The 16,674-nt window shown below is 47.5% G+C and overlaps 1 protein-coding gene across 1 annotated transcript; it reads right to left on the reverse strand.

The window, feature by feature from the left end:
* Nucleotides 1-10,732: 10,732 nt before the first annotated feature.
* Nucleotides 10,733-11,692, reverse strand: LOC145416999 (zinc finger MYM-type protein 1-like). The gene has a single exon (XM_080285849.1). It carries the CDS (start codon nucleotides 11,690-11,692, stop codon nucleotides 10,733-10,735), a length of 960 nt encoding a protein of 319 aa, XP_080141975.1.
* Nucleotides 11,693-16,674: the final 4,982 nt, after the last annotated feature.

Below are 16,674 nucleotides of genomic sequence, written 5' to 3' on the forward strand. Positions count from 1 at the left end.
CACTCCTATAGTGGGGGCGGCGGGGAGACACGCCGGCAACAACTCTGCCAGAATAGGGGCACCGCCAAGGGATGGCGCGCCGAGAGGGCACGGGACGCCTCTCTCGTCCAGGGCTGCAGGTGGCGAAGGGGCCCATAGCCTCCGGGCTAGGTTCAGGAGTGTGGCCCTCAGGACTGGGGCCAAATAGGTCCAGGAATCTCTGGCTCAGGTCTCGGCTGGAGGTGGAGGTTTTACACCGTTTTGGGGGCGTGGAGAGATCACGCCCGGGCGTCCTGCGGAGGGTCTGGAGTGACTGAGGGCTGTGGTCCCCAGAGTCGAGGGGCGCCGTCAGGGAGGGGCTGCGGCTCCGACCTGAACTACGGTCCGTTAGGTGGGTCTTCTCCAGGGCCAGGCGTAGGGAGCAGAGGCCAGGGGAAGTCGTAAGGCTTCGCTGGGGTTCTCCGATGCTGGAGGTCTGGGGTCTCATCTCATGCTGGGGCGATGACACTGCCGACACCTCTCTCTGGCCGTGGGGCCTGGCAATCGGTCGTGGCTGCCCAAGGGCGCAACTATGAGGCGCCAAGGCCTGGCTACTGGCCGTGGCCTGAGTGGGGGAATCAGTGCGCCTCTGGACACCTTCGGAGCGGCAACTGGCCGTCTGACGAAGGTGGGAACGGCCACAGGCTGTCTCCTTCTGCCGGAGGGAGGAGCGGCAATAGGCCGACTCGGGGGCAGCACCTTCAGAGTGGCAATCGGCCGTCAGACGAAGGTGGGAGCAGCCACAGGCACACTCCTGAGGGGCGCTGTTCGGAGCTGGATAGGCAGCTCCACCGTGATCTGATCTGGCGGTCCCACTTCCCGAAGGTAGTGTCATCTTCCTGCTAGGGCGACGGTGCAACGCCTGGGTGCTATAGGGGTGCACTTCCCGGGCTGACTTATGCTACTGTCGCACGGCATCCCGTGGTTCAGCTGCAGCTACTCCGTGGGGTCCATGTGGGGGTGTCGGTTAGTTTCCAGGGGCACTCTGCTGTACATCACGCATTTCACCACTCTCCCCCTGGAAAAAGTCATGTCCCCGTGGCTGGAGGTGGTATATGTGAGTGTCGTGTGTGGCATACACATGCTGGAGGTGTTGTAGTAGGGCCTGCCAGGCAGCAGTGTAGTGATTTTCTTCCTGCTCCGCATCACAGGTGAGGAAGAGTGTGGAGGTGGTGAGGGCTGAACGGAGGAGGGTCAGCAGGTGGTGTGGTCCACGGAGCTGACGGTTCCTGCCGAGGATAGGCACCCATATGGCCCGTTGCACTTTCATCTTGCTCGGTGTTGCTGCTGGTGTGGTAGGGTGCTGTATGCTGGACACTGAGGGTCGGGGTCGGGTTTTGTGCTGTAGTAATGCGGCGTTGAGTCTCTGGGAAGTGTAGGTGGAGGGGATTTGGGCTTGGTGTATCATGACAGTGTGAAGTCGTGGGGAGGCGGGTGGTGTAGGAGAATGGGTGTATCGGGCAGGTGGGCATGAGAGGTGGCCTGAGCGGGTGGTGGTGGTTCTGAGGGTGGGAGTGGGTGGGGAAGTGGGCATGCGGGGTGGGAGGGGTTGGGTAGTACGGGCTGCTGTGTGAGTGAGGGGCGCGGTGGGCGGTGAGGCTGTCGGAGTGGGCATACACAAGGGCGGTGGGCAGAGGGCAGTGGTAGTGGGTTCTGGTGAGGGTGTGGCGGCGTGGGCGGGACACGTGGGGTTGGGCAGTGAGGGTGAGGCAGCAGAGGGAAGGGATGAGGGAGAGCAAGGGGAGGTTGGTATGGCGGGTGAGATGTCAGGTGAGGTGGGAGGGGTGGTGGCGGCCAGGGAGGCTGAGACAGTAGGGGGGGTGGAGGGGGAGGGTGAAGAGGAAATGTAGAACTCGTATGTGGAAGTGGAAGGCACCACGGGAGCAAGGGGAGGTTGGGGGTGTGGGGTTGGGGTGGCAGAGGCGGGCGTGCGGAAAGGATGCACGTCGTGGTTTCGAAGGGTGTGCAGGGTGCCGTGATAATCTACGAAAACCTGGTAAGGGTTGGGGACGTGGGTGATTGTGTGGGGCCTCGTGAAGTGGGGGGTGAGTTTGTGGGGGGTGGGAAGTTGGGCGATGATGACTGTGTCGCCCGGGCTGAAAGGGTTGGAGGCTGTGTCGGGGCCGAGGTCTAGAGTTTTTTGTAGGTGGTGTAGTCAGCCCTTCAGAAGGTGCAACGGGTCTGTAGTGGGAGCGGAGGTGGGTGGTTGCAGGTGTTGGCGCAGTGGTAATAGAAGTGGGGCTTCGCTGAATATCCTTTCATGTGGGGAAACCCCGTCTTCTCGGGGGCAGGAGTTTATGCCCCACTGAACGATCTTCACAAGAGCTGGCCACTCGTCATTTTTCGTAGCCTCAATGCGTGTGCGTAATTGATTCATGAGAGTACGATGGCTACTTTCACATACTGCGTTCCCCTGTGGCCAGTAAGGAGAGGAGTGGGAGATTTTATACCCAAAGGTTCTGGCGAGTTCCTCCCAGATTTTCCCGGAGAATTCAGGGGCATTATCAGAATGGATGGCTTGAGGGATGCCAAAAAAAAGGAACACGTGTCGGAGAAGGGCATCAGCGACGGTGATGGCATGATGCTCTTTCGCTGGACAGGCTACTACAAATTTCGAATGTGTCCACAAGGGTGATCACATATTTATATCCAGATTTGGGAGGGAGGGGGCCTACCACATCTGTCGCCAGGAGTTGCCAGGGCTTGTGGGCGTTGATGTGGCCCAAGGGTCCAGCGGTCTGGGTGACATCTTTTACCAGTGCACAGGCATGGCAAGTTTGAATTATTTCCTTGGCAAGGGTGGAGGGGTTTGTCACCCAGTATTTGTCATTGAACACTTGTAATAATTTCTTGGTGCCCAGGTGGATGCCGTTATGGGCATGAAGGTGACGCAGGGTGTCACGCGCCGTATCGGGGGTCAGGAGGATATGCCCGGACAGGGTTAGGAGGTGGTCACCCTGTCGGCATAGTTTGGTGAACAGGTGGGCGGGAATCCAGGGGGGCCGTTCCTTGCGGTGCCATAGTTGTAGGCGGAGGTGCTGCAAGTGGTCGGCCCAGGTCTGGCTAAAAACGATGACGTCGTCCAAATAGGCCAGACATATCTCCCAAGTGAGACCGCTCAGGACAGATTCCATTAGCCTGGAAAAAGTGGCAGGGGGGTTGCAGAGGCCGAACGGCAGGACATTGAATTCGTAATGTTTGCCGTTGCTCGTGGAAAAGGCCGTCTTGCCTTGGTGTTCTGGATGTACAGGGACCTGCCAGTACCCGGGCTGGAGGTTGAGGGTGGAAAACCAAGGAATCATCAATTCGTGGGAGGGGAGTGGCATCTTTGATGGTGATGTCGTTCAGGCGGCGGTAATCGATGCAAAATCGCATCGTGCCGTCTTTCTTCTTTACTAGTACGACAGGGGAGGACCAAGGGCTGGTGGAGGGGGAAATGACGCCGGCCTCTATCATTTCACGTACCTGGCGGTCCTCTTCCTCCCTTTGTCGGGGGTTCTTCTGTTGGGAAGGCTGTCTAATGGGTGGGCCTGTCGTGTAAATTTCATGTGACAGGTACGTGGTGTGCCCTATGTCTGTTGGTCCTGTCACAAACAGGTCCTGGAAATCCAGGAGGAGGCGACGTAGGGTGTCTGACTGCTGGGTGGAGAGAAGGTTGGGAATGGGGGGTAGGGGGGCAGGAAAGTGGGAGGAGGATGGGGCACAGAGCTCGGCTTCCTCCATCTCTCCGATCACGAGCCCTTTGGGGAGGGTAAGGGGGGAAGGGGCGAGGTTGGCTATACGGACGGCGGTGTCGTGTGGAGGGGGAAAAGTGGGAGATAAAAGGCAGGCAGAAAGGGGTCCCGGCAGGAGGAGGGGGGAGAACAAAACAGAGGGACCGGAGGGCCGGTTAAGGGACACCCAGGCCTCGTGGTGGGAGGGAATGGTAACAGTGGCGGAGACGGTGGCGGGGAAGGAAGGAGGAAGGGTGGTGAGGGGGGGGCACTGGAGGAGGAGGAGAGGGGGGTGGAGGAAGGGGAGGAGGAGAAGAGCACAGGAGGGGGAGAGGGGGCGAATCTTTTGGCTGGGGCCATGGCGTACAGGTGCAAACGGCCTGGGTGGGGTAGGGTGGGGGACAGAACTGGAGCTGTCAGTAGCGGCAGTCAATTGTAGCTCCAATTTTTTGGATTAAGTCTAGTCCTAAGTACCTGTAGTAGCTCCAGCAGGAGGAGTCGAAAATAATGAATTGATGTTGGGTGGACACCGGCTAGTGGATGTTGACCCATAGGGCCTGAGTCTCCCCACGGATGGGCAAGGGGTCATCCCCAGCGTCCACAAAGTGAGTGGCAGTGGGTCAGAGTGGGCCAAAGGTCGATTTGTGGCGGGAGAAATAGTGGCTGTAAAGGCAGGACCTGGCTGCTCCCTTATCGACTAGCAGTCTGGCCTTCACGCCGTTTAATTTCATCTTATGGTACACAGGGAGGCGATACTTAGGGGTAATGTCCCCTGCTACTGTGGGTTGGTGCAGAGGCGGACCTAAAAATCCAGCTGTCTGGGGCTTTCATTCTCCTGTTCCTGCTCCTGTTCTCCCGGATGGGGCTCTTCCATGGGTGCCAGTTCATCTTCTGGGGCCTCACCTTCTAAAGAGGACACCTTACGTGAACCCGGGGCTGTGGATCTGTGGCGGGCAGCTTTAAGCTGGTCCGGTATGTCATGTAGGGGACAGCAGGAGCTGCAGGCTGTGAATTCCCACGGATTCACTAGGATCAAATTCGGATTTTCCTGTGGGGCGGGACGCCGGCAGGAGGGGTGTGCCCTATGTGGACTGGGCGCCAGGGTAGGGCTAGTGAGAGGCAAGGGTGGACGTGGCATGGTTGGAGGAGCTGGGGGTTGAGTGGGAAATTTCTTTACCACATTAATTTGCTGGGGAGTAGGGCAGGTGGTCAGGAGGCGCCATATGAGCTGGACATCTCTATCCATGCCTCCAGTTGGGTCATGGATGGTGAGGTGTTGTTTGACAATACTCCAAAGCACTCTGAGCAGAGTGTTAAACGTGTGCTGATCTCAGGTTTCCTCAACTGCCTCCGGGTAGGTAGCAGTAACTAGGTGTCTTGCCTGTATCAGGGTAATATCTAAATCTCCGTCAAATGAACAACCATCCAATTGGGATAGAGCCACCACTCTCCCTAATGATAGGGTGATGGGTTGAACAACGAACTTCATAAAGTTCTGCCAGGTGAGCTCCGGGACGATTTTAGGTGCTATGTTCACTGCCGCTTTGCCCAATAGTGGGAGTGTGACTGCAATTTTCTGTTGGTCATTATCAAACCCAATATTATTATTGCCAGATAAGTGTGTATATCGTACTGGTCGGGGTCAAACTTGGGTAACTGAGCATGTGGTTTAGTTGCCATTTTGCCAAATATTTCTTCACTACCTCTCTTCTATGCCCAGGTCAAGAACCACCGCTGGCCAACAGTGTAATGCTAGGTGAAAAAGGCCCGACTCCTCGGTCCTAAAACACCTAATGTGTAGCGGGGTCCTCTTTCGACACCGGGGCTTAGAGCAATAAAGAGAGGTAGAACACAAAAACTCCAGGCAATAACCTTTACACGTGTATTACCACAGTCAGACACAGGACAAAACAGCAAATATTACAACACAGTATTTGGTAGAGAAATAAAACCTTAACTAGGATATTAGTATCTCGCAAGATACTGGCTTAACTGATACTGATGCCAGCACGGTAATTCTAGTCACAGATGTAGAGGGAATACAGGTGTGCGTGGGAGTGCTGGGAGTGAGTTGCACACGGGTGGGGGGGCGAGGGGAGTGACTCGCGGCGGGTAAGAACAGAGTTATAGTAATAATGGGAGAGAGTAGGTATTATTAATTCAAACTTAGTATTTTCTGATAGCAAAGGGGTTTTGACAATTGATTCTATTCCTCGTTTACGCTCACACTAGCTGCTGGGAGGAGATTCTTAAAGAGAGGGTGGTGGACACTGGGAATTCACTGTGTTTACGGCAATACAAGCGGAAGAATATTATTAACACTTTTCTCTGCGGTTTCCTGTAACAAAGGACATTAGTGTATTTTACTATAGGGGTTTTCTCTGGATAGTAGTCTTACTGGTTTTCTGCAAGGGCGTCACTCATGAGTCTGATTCACCAGAACTTAGTTTCTGCACTCGTCCTTACTCATCCACCCGTGATTTCACTCGCCCCGATATTCAACATACATTAAGTCACTGTATCACTGTTGCACTAATTTTGGGGCAACGTCACACTTAGCATAAGTCACTTAACTAATTCTAGGGCAACACCACACTTAACATGATTCACTCATACAGTGGGGGCGGCGGGGAGACACGCCAGCAACAACTCTGCCGGAATAGGGGCACCGCCAAGGAAGGGCACGCCGAAAGGGCATGGGACAACTCGCAGGGGCGTCCTCTCTCGTCCAGGGCTGTAGGTGGCAAAGGGGCCCTTAGTTTCTGGGCTAGGTTCAGGAGTATGGCCCTCAGGACTGAGGCCAAATAGGTCCAGGAATCTCTGGCTCAGGTCTCGGCCGGAGATGGAGGTCTTACACCATCTTGGGGGCGTGGAGAGATCATGCCTGGGCATACTGGGGAGGGTCTGGAGTGACTGAGGGCTGCGGTCCCCAGAGTCGAGGGGCGCCATCAGGGAGGGGCTGCAGCACCGACCTGAACTAGTGTCCATCAGGTGGGTCTTCTCCAGGGCCAGGCGTAGGGAGCGGAGGCCAGGGGAAGCCATAAGGCCTCGCTGGGGTTCTCCGATGCTGGAGGTCTGGGCTCTCATCTCACGCTGGGGCGATGACACTGCCGACACCTCTCTCTGGCCGTGGGGCCCGGCAATCGGCCGTGGCTGCCCAAGGGCGCAACTATGAGGCGCCAAGGCCTGGCTACTGGCCGTGGCCTGAGTGGGGGAAACAGCACGCCTCTGGACACCTTCGGAGCGGCAACCAGCCGTCTGACGAAGGTGAGAGCAGCCATAGGCCGTCTCCTTCTGCCGAAAGGAGGAGCGGCAATAGGCCGACTCGGGGGCAGCACCTTCGGAGCGGCAATCGGCCGTCTGACGAAGGCAGGAGCGGCTACAGGCACACTCCTGAGGGGAGCTGTTCAGAAGCTGGATAGGCAGCTCCAACCCGATCTGATCTGGCGGTCCCACTCCCCGAAGGTAGTGTCATCTTCCTGCTAGGGCGACAGTGCGATGGCTGGGTGCTATAGGGGCGCACGGCCCTGGTTGACTTATGCCGTTGTCGCACGGCATCCTGTGGTTCGGCTGCGGCTACTCCATGGGGTCCATGTGGGGGTGTCGGTGAGTTTCTGGGGGCACTATGTTGTACATCACGCATTTCAATATATATATATATATATATATATATATATATATATATATATATATATATATATATATATATATGTATTATATGTATATCGATTTTATTGTGATTTGAATGAATCTGAGCATTTTTTTCGGAAGTCACTCGTTTTGGAGATTAGGCCGACCCAAGGCAAAATATACCTATTTTTGGGTATAGTTCAACCACTCTAAGAAGGCAGGTCGTTGTGGCCTTCTCAAGAAAGCTCTGTGCCACATCTTGAAAATAATTATGTTTATCTTCAATGAGGTGGTTTGGCCATGTGGAGGGATGGAGGGTGAAAGACTGACGAAGAGTGTTTGTGAGTGAGGTGGAGGGGGGAAGAGGGAGGGGGAGGCCGAAGATGAGATGAAGGGATGGGGTGGAGAGGTACATGAGAAAAGGGGGTGTGAGTTGGGAGCAGGGCAGTGAAATGGCGGGGGACAGGGCGACGTGGAGGCGATTTGTTTGTAGCCACCCCAAACGGGATTAAGGCGTCTGGCAATAGATAGATAGATCTTCATGTGACACTTGTAAAAGGTAACAGAAAAGAAGAATACTCACATTCAATACAAATTAAGCATAAATATAAAAATTTCTGAAGAGAGCAGTGAACGAAACTAAAAGGATATTTATGCAGCACTTAGGAAACATGGCAAACGTATTTAGCGGCGTTGCCGACTGTTACTGTTACTATCACTGGCATTCACCATAGGTCACGGCTGGGAAAATAAAGTAAAAATTATATGTAGAATATAATATAAAAGAATATAACTATGAATATCAAAAATTTTTCAGCTATATTAATGTTAAATTGTTCTCCAAAAGGCAACACACACCTGGTGTCCGGATCAGTATGTGACGTCACATTTCCCAGTGGACCCAGCCTGCCCATGCGTAGGTCAGCACAGCCACCCTGACCGCCAGGGTGGCCGCCTTCATTTGCCATTTAGCCACAATGGAATCTTCTCCAGGTAAAAGAATATGTAAAAAATTATAATATATTTAACCCTTTATGAGCACTAGAGACATAATTAATAATAATAATAATAATAATATTATTATTATTATTATTATTATTATTGTTATTATTATTATTATTTTATTATTATTATTATTATCATTATTATTATTATTATTATTATTATTATTATTATCATTATTATTATTGTTATTATTATTATTATTATTATTATTTTATTATCATTATTATTTTATTATTATTATTATTATTATTATTATTATTATTATTAAAGTACCGAACTATTAGGTTCTTATCTACGTTGTTGATAATTAACATGAGTAGGACAAAGAAATGTAAGATTATTAATTTATTGTCATTTTTAATAATAAAGTTTTAGTTAAAAAATAAAGATTGAGGAAGTTGTAAATATAGGGAATAATTTACGATTCGTGCTGACAGGAAATAAGTAGAAGCCAAAGAGTTAAGATGAGAGAGACTGAGATGGACACAGCGGGAAAGTTTGACATCCCATGGGTGGAAAAGTGGCAACACTGTACACAGGAGATGACATCGCCCAAGCTGTCTTCTTAGAGCTGTCGGAAGTGGCCAGGCCGCCCGCGGCAGTGTTTACCGATGATATCACCGGATGGTCGCGTTGTTTACCAACTATTGGTCTGACTGGACGCGTCAGTGTATCTCGTGTCAAAGCAATGGGAAAGTTAACCCATTAGTGGCCAGAGTTCCTGTACAAGGACGGGGACTATACTGTAAGTGCACCGCCCTCCGCCTATCGACTCATAGCCGCAAAGCTAGTGGGTCCCTCCCCCGTGGTTCCCTTCTGTTTATTAACTTTTGAAAATGCCCAGTTCCGTACATTATATTGGACGCTGGGCACCAATGGGTTAATGATTTAACCAAACCTAACCTAATCTATCCTAACCTCATTAGAGTTTGACAGCCAGCTTTCAAATGTAAATAATGCTCGTTAAGGACGTTAAATATGGCCTGCTACTGGCGGACGTCGGCAGAGATCCGAGGTAATTAAATGTAGGATTTTCATGTTAAATATACATTTCCGGAAACAAGTTTACGGCGAATAGATTCAAAATAACGTGGGCTACAACTTGGTTGTGTCAGATTTCTTGAACTGAGTGATGTGAACTACCGAAAATTAACCAAAATTGTCATTCTGAGAAACAGAAGAGAGAGTTATATGTAGAGAGGAAGAGAGAGAGAGAGATAGTAACGGAGAGTAAGAAGAGAGTGGATGAGGAATAAGGAAGGAACTTGAGTGTAAGATGGAGGGGATGTAAGAAAATATTCTGGAAAGAGGTAAGGGAAGTTAAACAGGGTGCCAAAGAAGTTAGGTGGGGAGTGAAAGATAAAAATGGTATATTACTAGTGGAGAAGGGAGAAAAAGTGAGATGAAGAGAACACTTTAAGGCAGGGCCGTGCACAGGATATGTCAGATAGGGGAGCTCAAAGTTGACGAAAAGGGCATTGGCACCCCCTGAGAAGTTTTTGGTAATTTATTAAAAATTTACATTTTAGAGACCATATATAGCATTGCGGTTACTCTGAATTTCACCTGAGATTTGATATAGTTTGTAGTTGTTGTTGGTTTTATTTTGTTTATTTATTTTTCATTTCACTTTTCATTGGCAGTTACAAACAATCAGTTCACATTGATTCTCAAAGACTTATCCGCCTTTGAGTCATAGTCTTAAAAATTTCAATCACTTCCATATTATTGACAGGGATGTCCTTTTCTACAGCCAGCAGCATTAAATCTGATAGCCTTTCCTCACTGCAAAGACTGCGAAGCTTTGATTTTATATGCTTGAGCTTCGAGAACGAACGTTCCACTGTGCAGTAGTTACTGGAATAGATGCATATATTCTGAGCAACTCACATAAACTTGGAAAAACAAAGTTCAAGTTATTTTCCTTTATACACCTCATCATTAGCTTCAGGTCACTTTTGAGGCATGGATATGCTGAGTGAAACACTTTTAGTTCTGTCAAAAGTTTGTCTTGTTCTTGTTCAAACCCATAGAATTTGCATAGGGTATGGACAGCATTTACAGCATCTGGCTGTAATTCCTCCCAGTTTGCTGCTACTGTAAGGTACTGGAAGGAGCGAAGGATGATGCCTGTTGATGAGTTTTCTTTCCCTTTGAACCTTCTTTCAATCTCTTGAGTGAGTGTGTCTAAGAACTGATAATACAGATTTACACGGTAATATTCCTCCAATGTTTGAAATGATTGATCCTCTGTTGCTGATGTACAGCTGTGTTTGTATTTTCCTGGCATTTTCCTTTGTCTTCTTTGTCCTGGAATATCTGATGGAATATCAATTTCTGCTTCAACTGCTTTCTTCGACGCATTCTCAAACATTTCCTGGAACTTTTCTTCTGTCCTTAGTTTTTTCAGTGTTTGCAGCACTCCCATCTATAATTCTGTATGATGCTGCTAAGTCCACATCTTGCTGTTGAAGTGCATCCGAGGCAATAGCAGTTTCCATAAAAATTGGTGTAGTAATTTCCAAGGACAAGATGAATTCAAAGCTGATGCTTCGAAGCAGCATCACTGCATCACAAGCTCCTGAGTCGGGTGGGCTGGATTCATATATATTTTTGAGGAACTCAACCACTGCTACAAAGACCTTCTTCAGTGTTCTTAGAGCTGATTCTCGGCAGGCCCATCGAGTGTCTGACAGCTTTTTCAGCTCATGTACACGTTCGGTAGGGAACAGAGATTGTTGTGTCTGCACAAATGCAGCATGCCGTTTTCCTGAACTTGAAATAAAGGTGTAAAGTTTTTCCACGATGTTGAAGAAGGAAACAAAATGACGGTTCACCTTTGCAGCCTCTACAAGGACTAGGTTCAAGCAATGTGCATGACAGTGCACATAGAGAGCCTTTTCATTCAGTTGAAGTACTCTAGATTGCAGTCCTTTGTAAGGTCCACTCATGTTAGCTGCCCCATCATAACCCTGACCTCTGATATTCTCTATTTTCAAACCATTTTTTTCAAGGAGAGACAACACGACATTTGTTAGTTCTTGTCCTGCAGCTGACTGTACTTCACAGATCTGAATGAAGCGTTCCTTTATTTCCATTTCATGTACGTATCGGACAACGAAGGAAGCTTGCTCATCATGAGAGATATCAGTAGTTTCATCCAACAAAATAGAGTATATAGTAGCATCTCTGATTTCCTCAAGAATGGTTTTTCTCACACAAATAGCCAAGGCCTTGATGAGATCATTTTGTGTCCTATTTGAAAGTAAAGATACTTGTGGTCTCTTCTTAGTCGTTTGCGAGGCTGTGACGGCTTCCAAGTGCATTTTTATGACACTGTCATATTTCGCAAAGAGATTGACAAGCTCAATGAAATTGCCTCTGTTTGAGCTAGTTAGTGTTTCATCGTCACCCCTGAAAGCAATACCTTGCCTAGCCAGATACAAAGTAATATCTATCAGCCGAGATAGAATCTCTCTGTTCCTCTGCTTTTCTTGCTCATGAATATGTAGTATTTTACTGTCAGCCAACTGAAAGGCTTTAACCAATGAATTCTGCTTGTAGCCATTCCACCGTATCATACCAAGCATGTGTGCCTCCGTTGCTGCATGATCTTTTATTTTGTCTATGGCATTTTTCCACTTATTTACTCCTACAGACCTCCAAGCAGACTTTACTTGGTGTTTATCTTCAGCCATAAAGAGCCTGCAACTGAAACAGTACATAGCATCGTTTTCTACTGAATATTCTAGCCACGGATTTTTCTCATACCACTGCCTCTGAAATGAACGTCCTTGTGCATTCTTTGGTAAGAAATAACTGGTTGGCATGGACCGACGGAATTGCACATTTCAATATATTTCTCAGAGTCGTTGGCAGTTAGGCATATTTGACTAACATGGGCAGGGTCAGTGGGAAACTTACGCTGTAACAAATCTGAAACTGAAACTTCCTTTTTACTTTCGTCTCGAGCTTCTGCTGTCACTGCTGTGTGTGTCCCTTGCTCTACATATGTGCTGTCAGGTTCCATCGCCTCAGGATTCAATGTTGATGGTGCCTCCTGTTCGTCCTTCTGTAGATCTGTGTTATCCATTTCCCGTCCCTCTGAACCATCTGTTGCTTCACCTAGTTTTCTTTTTTCTCCAAACTCTTCTGATAAAGCTTGACTGATTTGATCTTGTGAATCTGCTCGTAGATCATCTTCATTTTCCTCCTCAGATTCTTGATCTTTGTTGCTCCCTGGCTTAAGCCAGCCATAGAGGGAAGCACTTCCTTTAGCTGCCTCCTGTCTCTCCCTTTCTTTCTGTTTCTTGGCTCTCTCCTTACAGGGCATTGTGCTACATCACCAGTGACCAGGCTGCAACAAACATAACTGACAATGATACAATCTGACATAAGCACTAACATCACGAGACATACAGGAACAATGCCTAATAATTGTTCACCAAAATTAGTATACTAATCACCGGAACACTAACCACGATGGGATAAACACAAACTTATTGTTCTGTATTATTAATATGAAGTCTATTAAGTTCACATACAAGTATCTTAGTCCCTGACTGTGACACTCAATTATTGTCTGCTGCTGCAGCCCGGGCACTCCCATCACTGAATTACCCAAATACTCCTATAAGTGTAAACGAACAACCCGCGATGGAAAACCAAACCTATTTGGTTCATCATAACACAATATATTGAGTATTCTCATACTCAGTACCCTACCAGCGTACTCCTGGCTTCATGAATAAAGGACACTGTTGATAGGAGGGCTAAAAGTAACATCAGCCACGTAAAAAACAAAAACACTCACGCCAAAATTCATCTGTGCCTCGCCGCCTACACACGCTGTCAGCTGATTATTCCCATTTTCTCTTATTAGTACTATTGAACGGAAAGTCGGAAACTATTTTAAATTTATATCTGAGGACCTGAAAACATTTCAAAGTACAAATGCATAATAGACTCCTACCTTCCCGTACACAGGGAGTCGAGAAGTAAACTTTAAAGAATCTATTACCTAGGCCTTCATGTTATTTAATTATATTTTTCCTCCTGGATACAAAAGTAATACAACAATAACTAATAGACTGATTTCGAAATATCTTAATTTAATATAAGTTCTGAAAAGGGCACTTTTAGGGTATCAAGGGAAAAGTGGGGGGGTTCAAGCCCCTGTAGCCCTCCCCCCTGTGCACGTGCCTGCTTTAAGGAACTGTTGAACATAGAGAATGAAAGTAATGCAAGAATAAGTGGCTGGGGAATGTCTAGGAGAAGGAGGGACGCGAGAACAGAGGAAGAAATCATTAGGATGGAAGTTGTGGAAGCAATGAAGAGAGTTAAAATGGGGAAAGCTCCAGGAGTTGATGGAGTGTGTGGTGAAATGCTGAAGCATGGGGGAGAGATAGCAGTAGAATGGAGGTGGAAGATGTGCAGATTGGCCTGGGAGGAAGATAGAGTCCCGGAGAATTGGAAGTCAGGTATAATAATTCCCCTGTACTATTGTGGCCAGGAGTTCTTAGCCACCCTCGTCTAGCCAACCCGTGTAAGTGGCAGCGTCGCATTCACGAGCACAGAAGTTGCCTTCGATGTATTTCTGTCGAAAAATATCCCTTCAGCTTTGGGCTTGTACTAATGGATAAAGCAATAGTAATATTTATTTTGAAGGTTTGACTCTGATAAAACGAATATATCATACTGATTATTTAATAACTTGTTTCTCGTATAGAGCCAAGCAAGTGACAAATATGTATATTTGGTTCTACTCCACGACTTCCTGTAGGTTTGAACCAGCGGACACAGAGTGAACAAGTTCGAAGCATTCATTTGTTACCAGGAGAGAGAGAGAGAGAGAGAGAGAGAGAGAGAGAGAGTGGTGGGCGCCTGTGAATTTTGGAATAATGAAGTGGAGACAGACTGGCACAGGGAAATGCAAGGGATGAGAAACCCTGGATTCGTGTGATCCATTGGAAACAGGCCACAGTGTGAATATTTCTTCCATCAGTCACTAGAACTTGCCTTGTTTTGTGATATATATATATTTTTCTTTTTAGGATTGCTTTCGTTTGAATAATGATATTAGGAGATAAAGCATGTTGATTTAACAAAAAGCTGTGCTTAAGTAATTTGCCTCTCTGTCCAGAGAGAGATATCCAGTTAATGAGAAAAATACTCATGAGTTTGCCAAAAATCTCCAGGTGCCAACCACCAGAGAGAGAAAAAAATGCGAACATAAGGCATTTAACAGAAGTTACGCGGCCTGCCAAATTATTTGACAAAGTCAACTGGCGTTACCCAGAATAAAACCCATCTTTCATTTTGTCCAAGGAGACGTTATCCTGGGATAAATAAACTTCGACATTAGCCAAAGGAAAAATTCCCTGTTTAGCTCGAGCACCTTATTTACTCATATCGCATAAAATCATGTGTATGTAGCCGGAATGAAGCCCCTTATCTACGGCCTGACAAACTCCCTGTAAAGAGTACCCGGTACTATTTTCTACCGACAAACAGAGTTAAGCGGTGAGACTCGTCTTTCTTGTAAGGAAATCCACCCCGCCTCTGTGTGTGTGTGTATGTGTGTGTGTGTGTGTGTTGAATTGCGAGTCATCTGACTTTTGTTGCATGGTATGCGGGTTGGTAGGTTGGTGACTGGGTGGGTGCATTGGTTAGTGTAGGGTGGTTGTTTCACAGGCGGATTAGGTGGAGTGGGTGGGCGAGAGGGAGGGAAAGGGTTGTTGGGCTGGTTAAGTGGGGTGGAGTGGGGTTCGTGCATTGTTTAAATGGGGTGGGTGGTGGGGCTACCTGTAGGACAAGGCAAGAGACGGGTTTGTGTCGTCCTACTCTTGAGACATACTGTATTGAATAAGGTTGTGGGTATGTGCGTTGATGGGTGGGTGTGTAGGTGGATGGACGGATTGTGGGAAAACAGGCCACTGCAGTTAGGTGATTTGAGTTAATGTCCGAGTTGGGAATATCGGTGCACAGGGGATATTATTATGGAATCATGCTGAAGTAGATATATATATCCAGTGGGTTACAACAGGTCCATCATGCAATACGTCTGTTGGTTAAGAGGTCTGTGTTTGAACTGAACGCATCAGTGGGTGATATAACCACGTCGGATAACAGGTTTATGGGGAATATAGGTTCATTATGACAAATACATCCATGGGTATACGTCCATGTAGGAAACCTGCACCCATGGAGAGATTCAAGGTCGACGGAGAAATTGGTCCGTGGGGAGAAAATACATCAATGGGGAAAATTAGTTCGTGGGAAAATACGTTACGTAGAAAAGTAGGCCTATGAAAATAAAATCATTAAGGAAAATAGGTCCATGGGGTGCTCCGAGTGGTGAAAATGTCCATTGATAAAAATATTCATGGGGTGAAAATAGGTCCATAGGGGCATACACGTACTGTAAACATACATGGAGATATTTACAATAAATGGGACCTAAAATATCCAACTTTTAACAGCGATCGTTGCCTGAAATTAGGCTTCCCACCGCACACCTTGGACCAAACAACCATTACCCAGACCCTATTACCACTTTGTCATCCAGTCATTATATTTCATAATTTACCTTCATTTAGTCATTTAGGTATAGAAAGCCAACCGAAACGAAAGGAAAAATCCCTGTTTAACTGTGTTGAGCACCTCATTTCTCCACCTCATTCCTCTAAAATTCACGGGCTCCCGCAACTCTCTCTCTCTCTCTCTCTCTCTCTCTCTCTCTCTCTCTCTCTCTCTCTCTCTCTCTCTCTCCTGGTAACAAATGAATGCTTCAAACTTGTTCACTCTGTGTTCGCTGGTTCAAACCTACAGGAAGTCGTGGAGTGGAGTTAAATATACAAATCTGTCACTTGCTTGGCTCTATACGAGAAACAAGTTATTAAATAATCAGTATGATATATTCGTTTTATCAGAGTCAAACCTTCAAAGTAAATATTACTATTGCTTTATCCATTAGTATAAGCCCAAAGCTGAAGGGATATTTTTCGACAGAAATGCATCGAAGGCAACTTCTGTGCCGGTGAATGCGACCCTGGCACATACACGAGTTGGCTGGACGAGGGTGGCTAAGTACTCCTGGCCGCAATAGTACAAAGGGAAAGGGAAAAAGAAGTGTGTGGTAATCATAGGGGCATTTGTCTTCTTAGTGTAATAGAAAAAATATATGGTAGGATACATATTGACAAAGTTAGGGAAATAACAGAGGAATTAGTTGGAGAAGAACAGGGAGGTTTTAAGGAGGAAGGAGGTTGTGTACATCAGATATTCATTCTTAGATCTTTAGTGGAAA

The sequence above is a fragment of the Coenobita brevimanus genome, chromosome 108 (genome assembly GCF_032717465.1).
Source record: "Coenobita brevimanus isolate Jiangsu-jjx chromosome 108, ASM3271746v2, whole genome shotgun sequence".
Taxonomy (NCBI): Eukaryota; Metazoa; Arthropoda; class Malacostraca; order Decapoda; family Coenobitidae; genus Coenobita; species Coenobita brevimanus.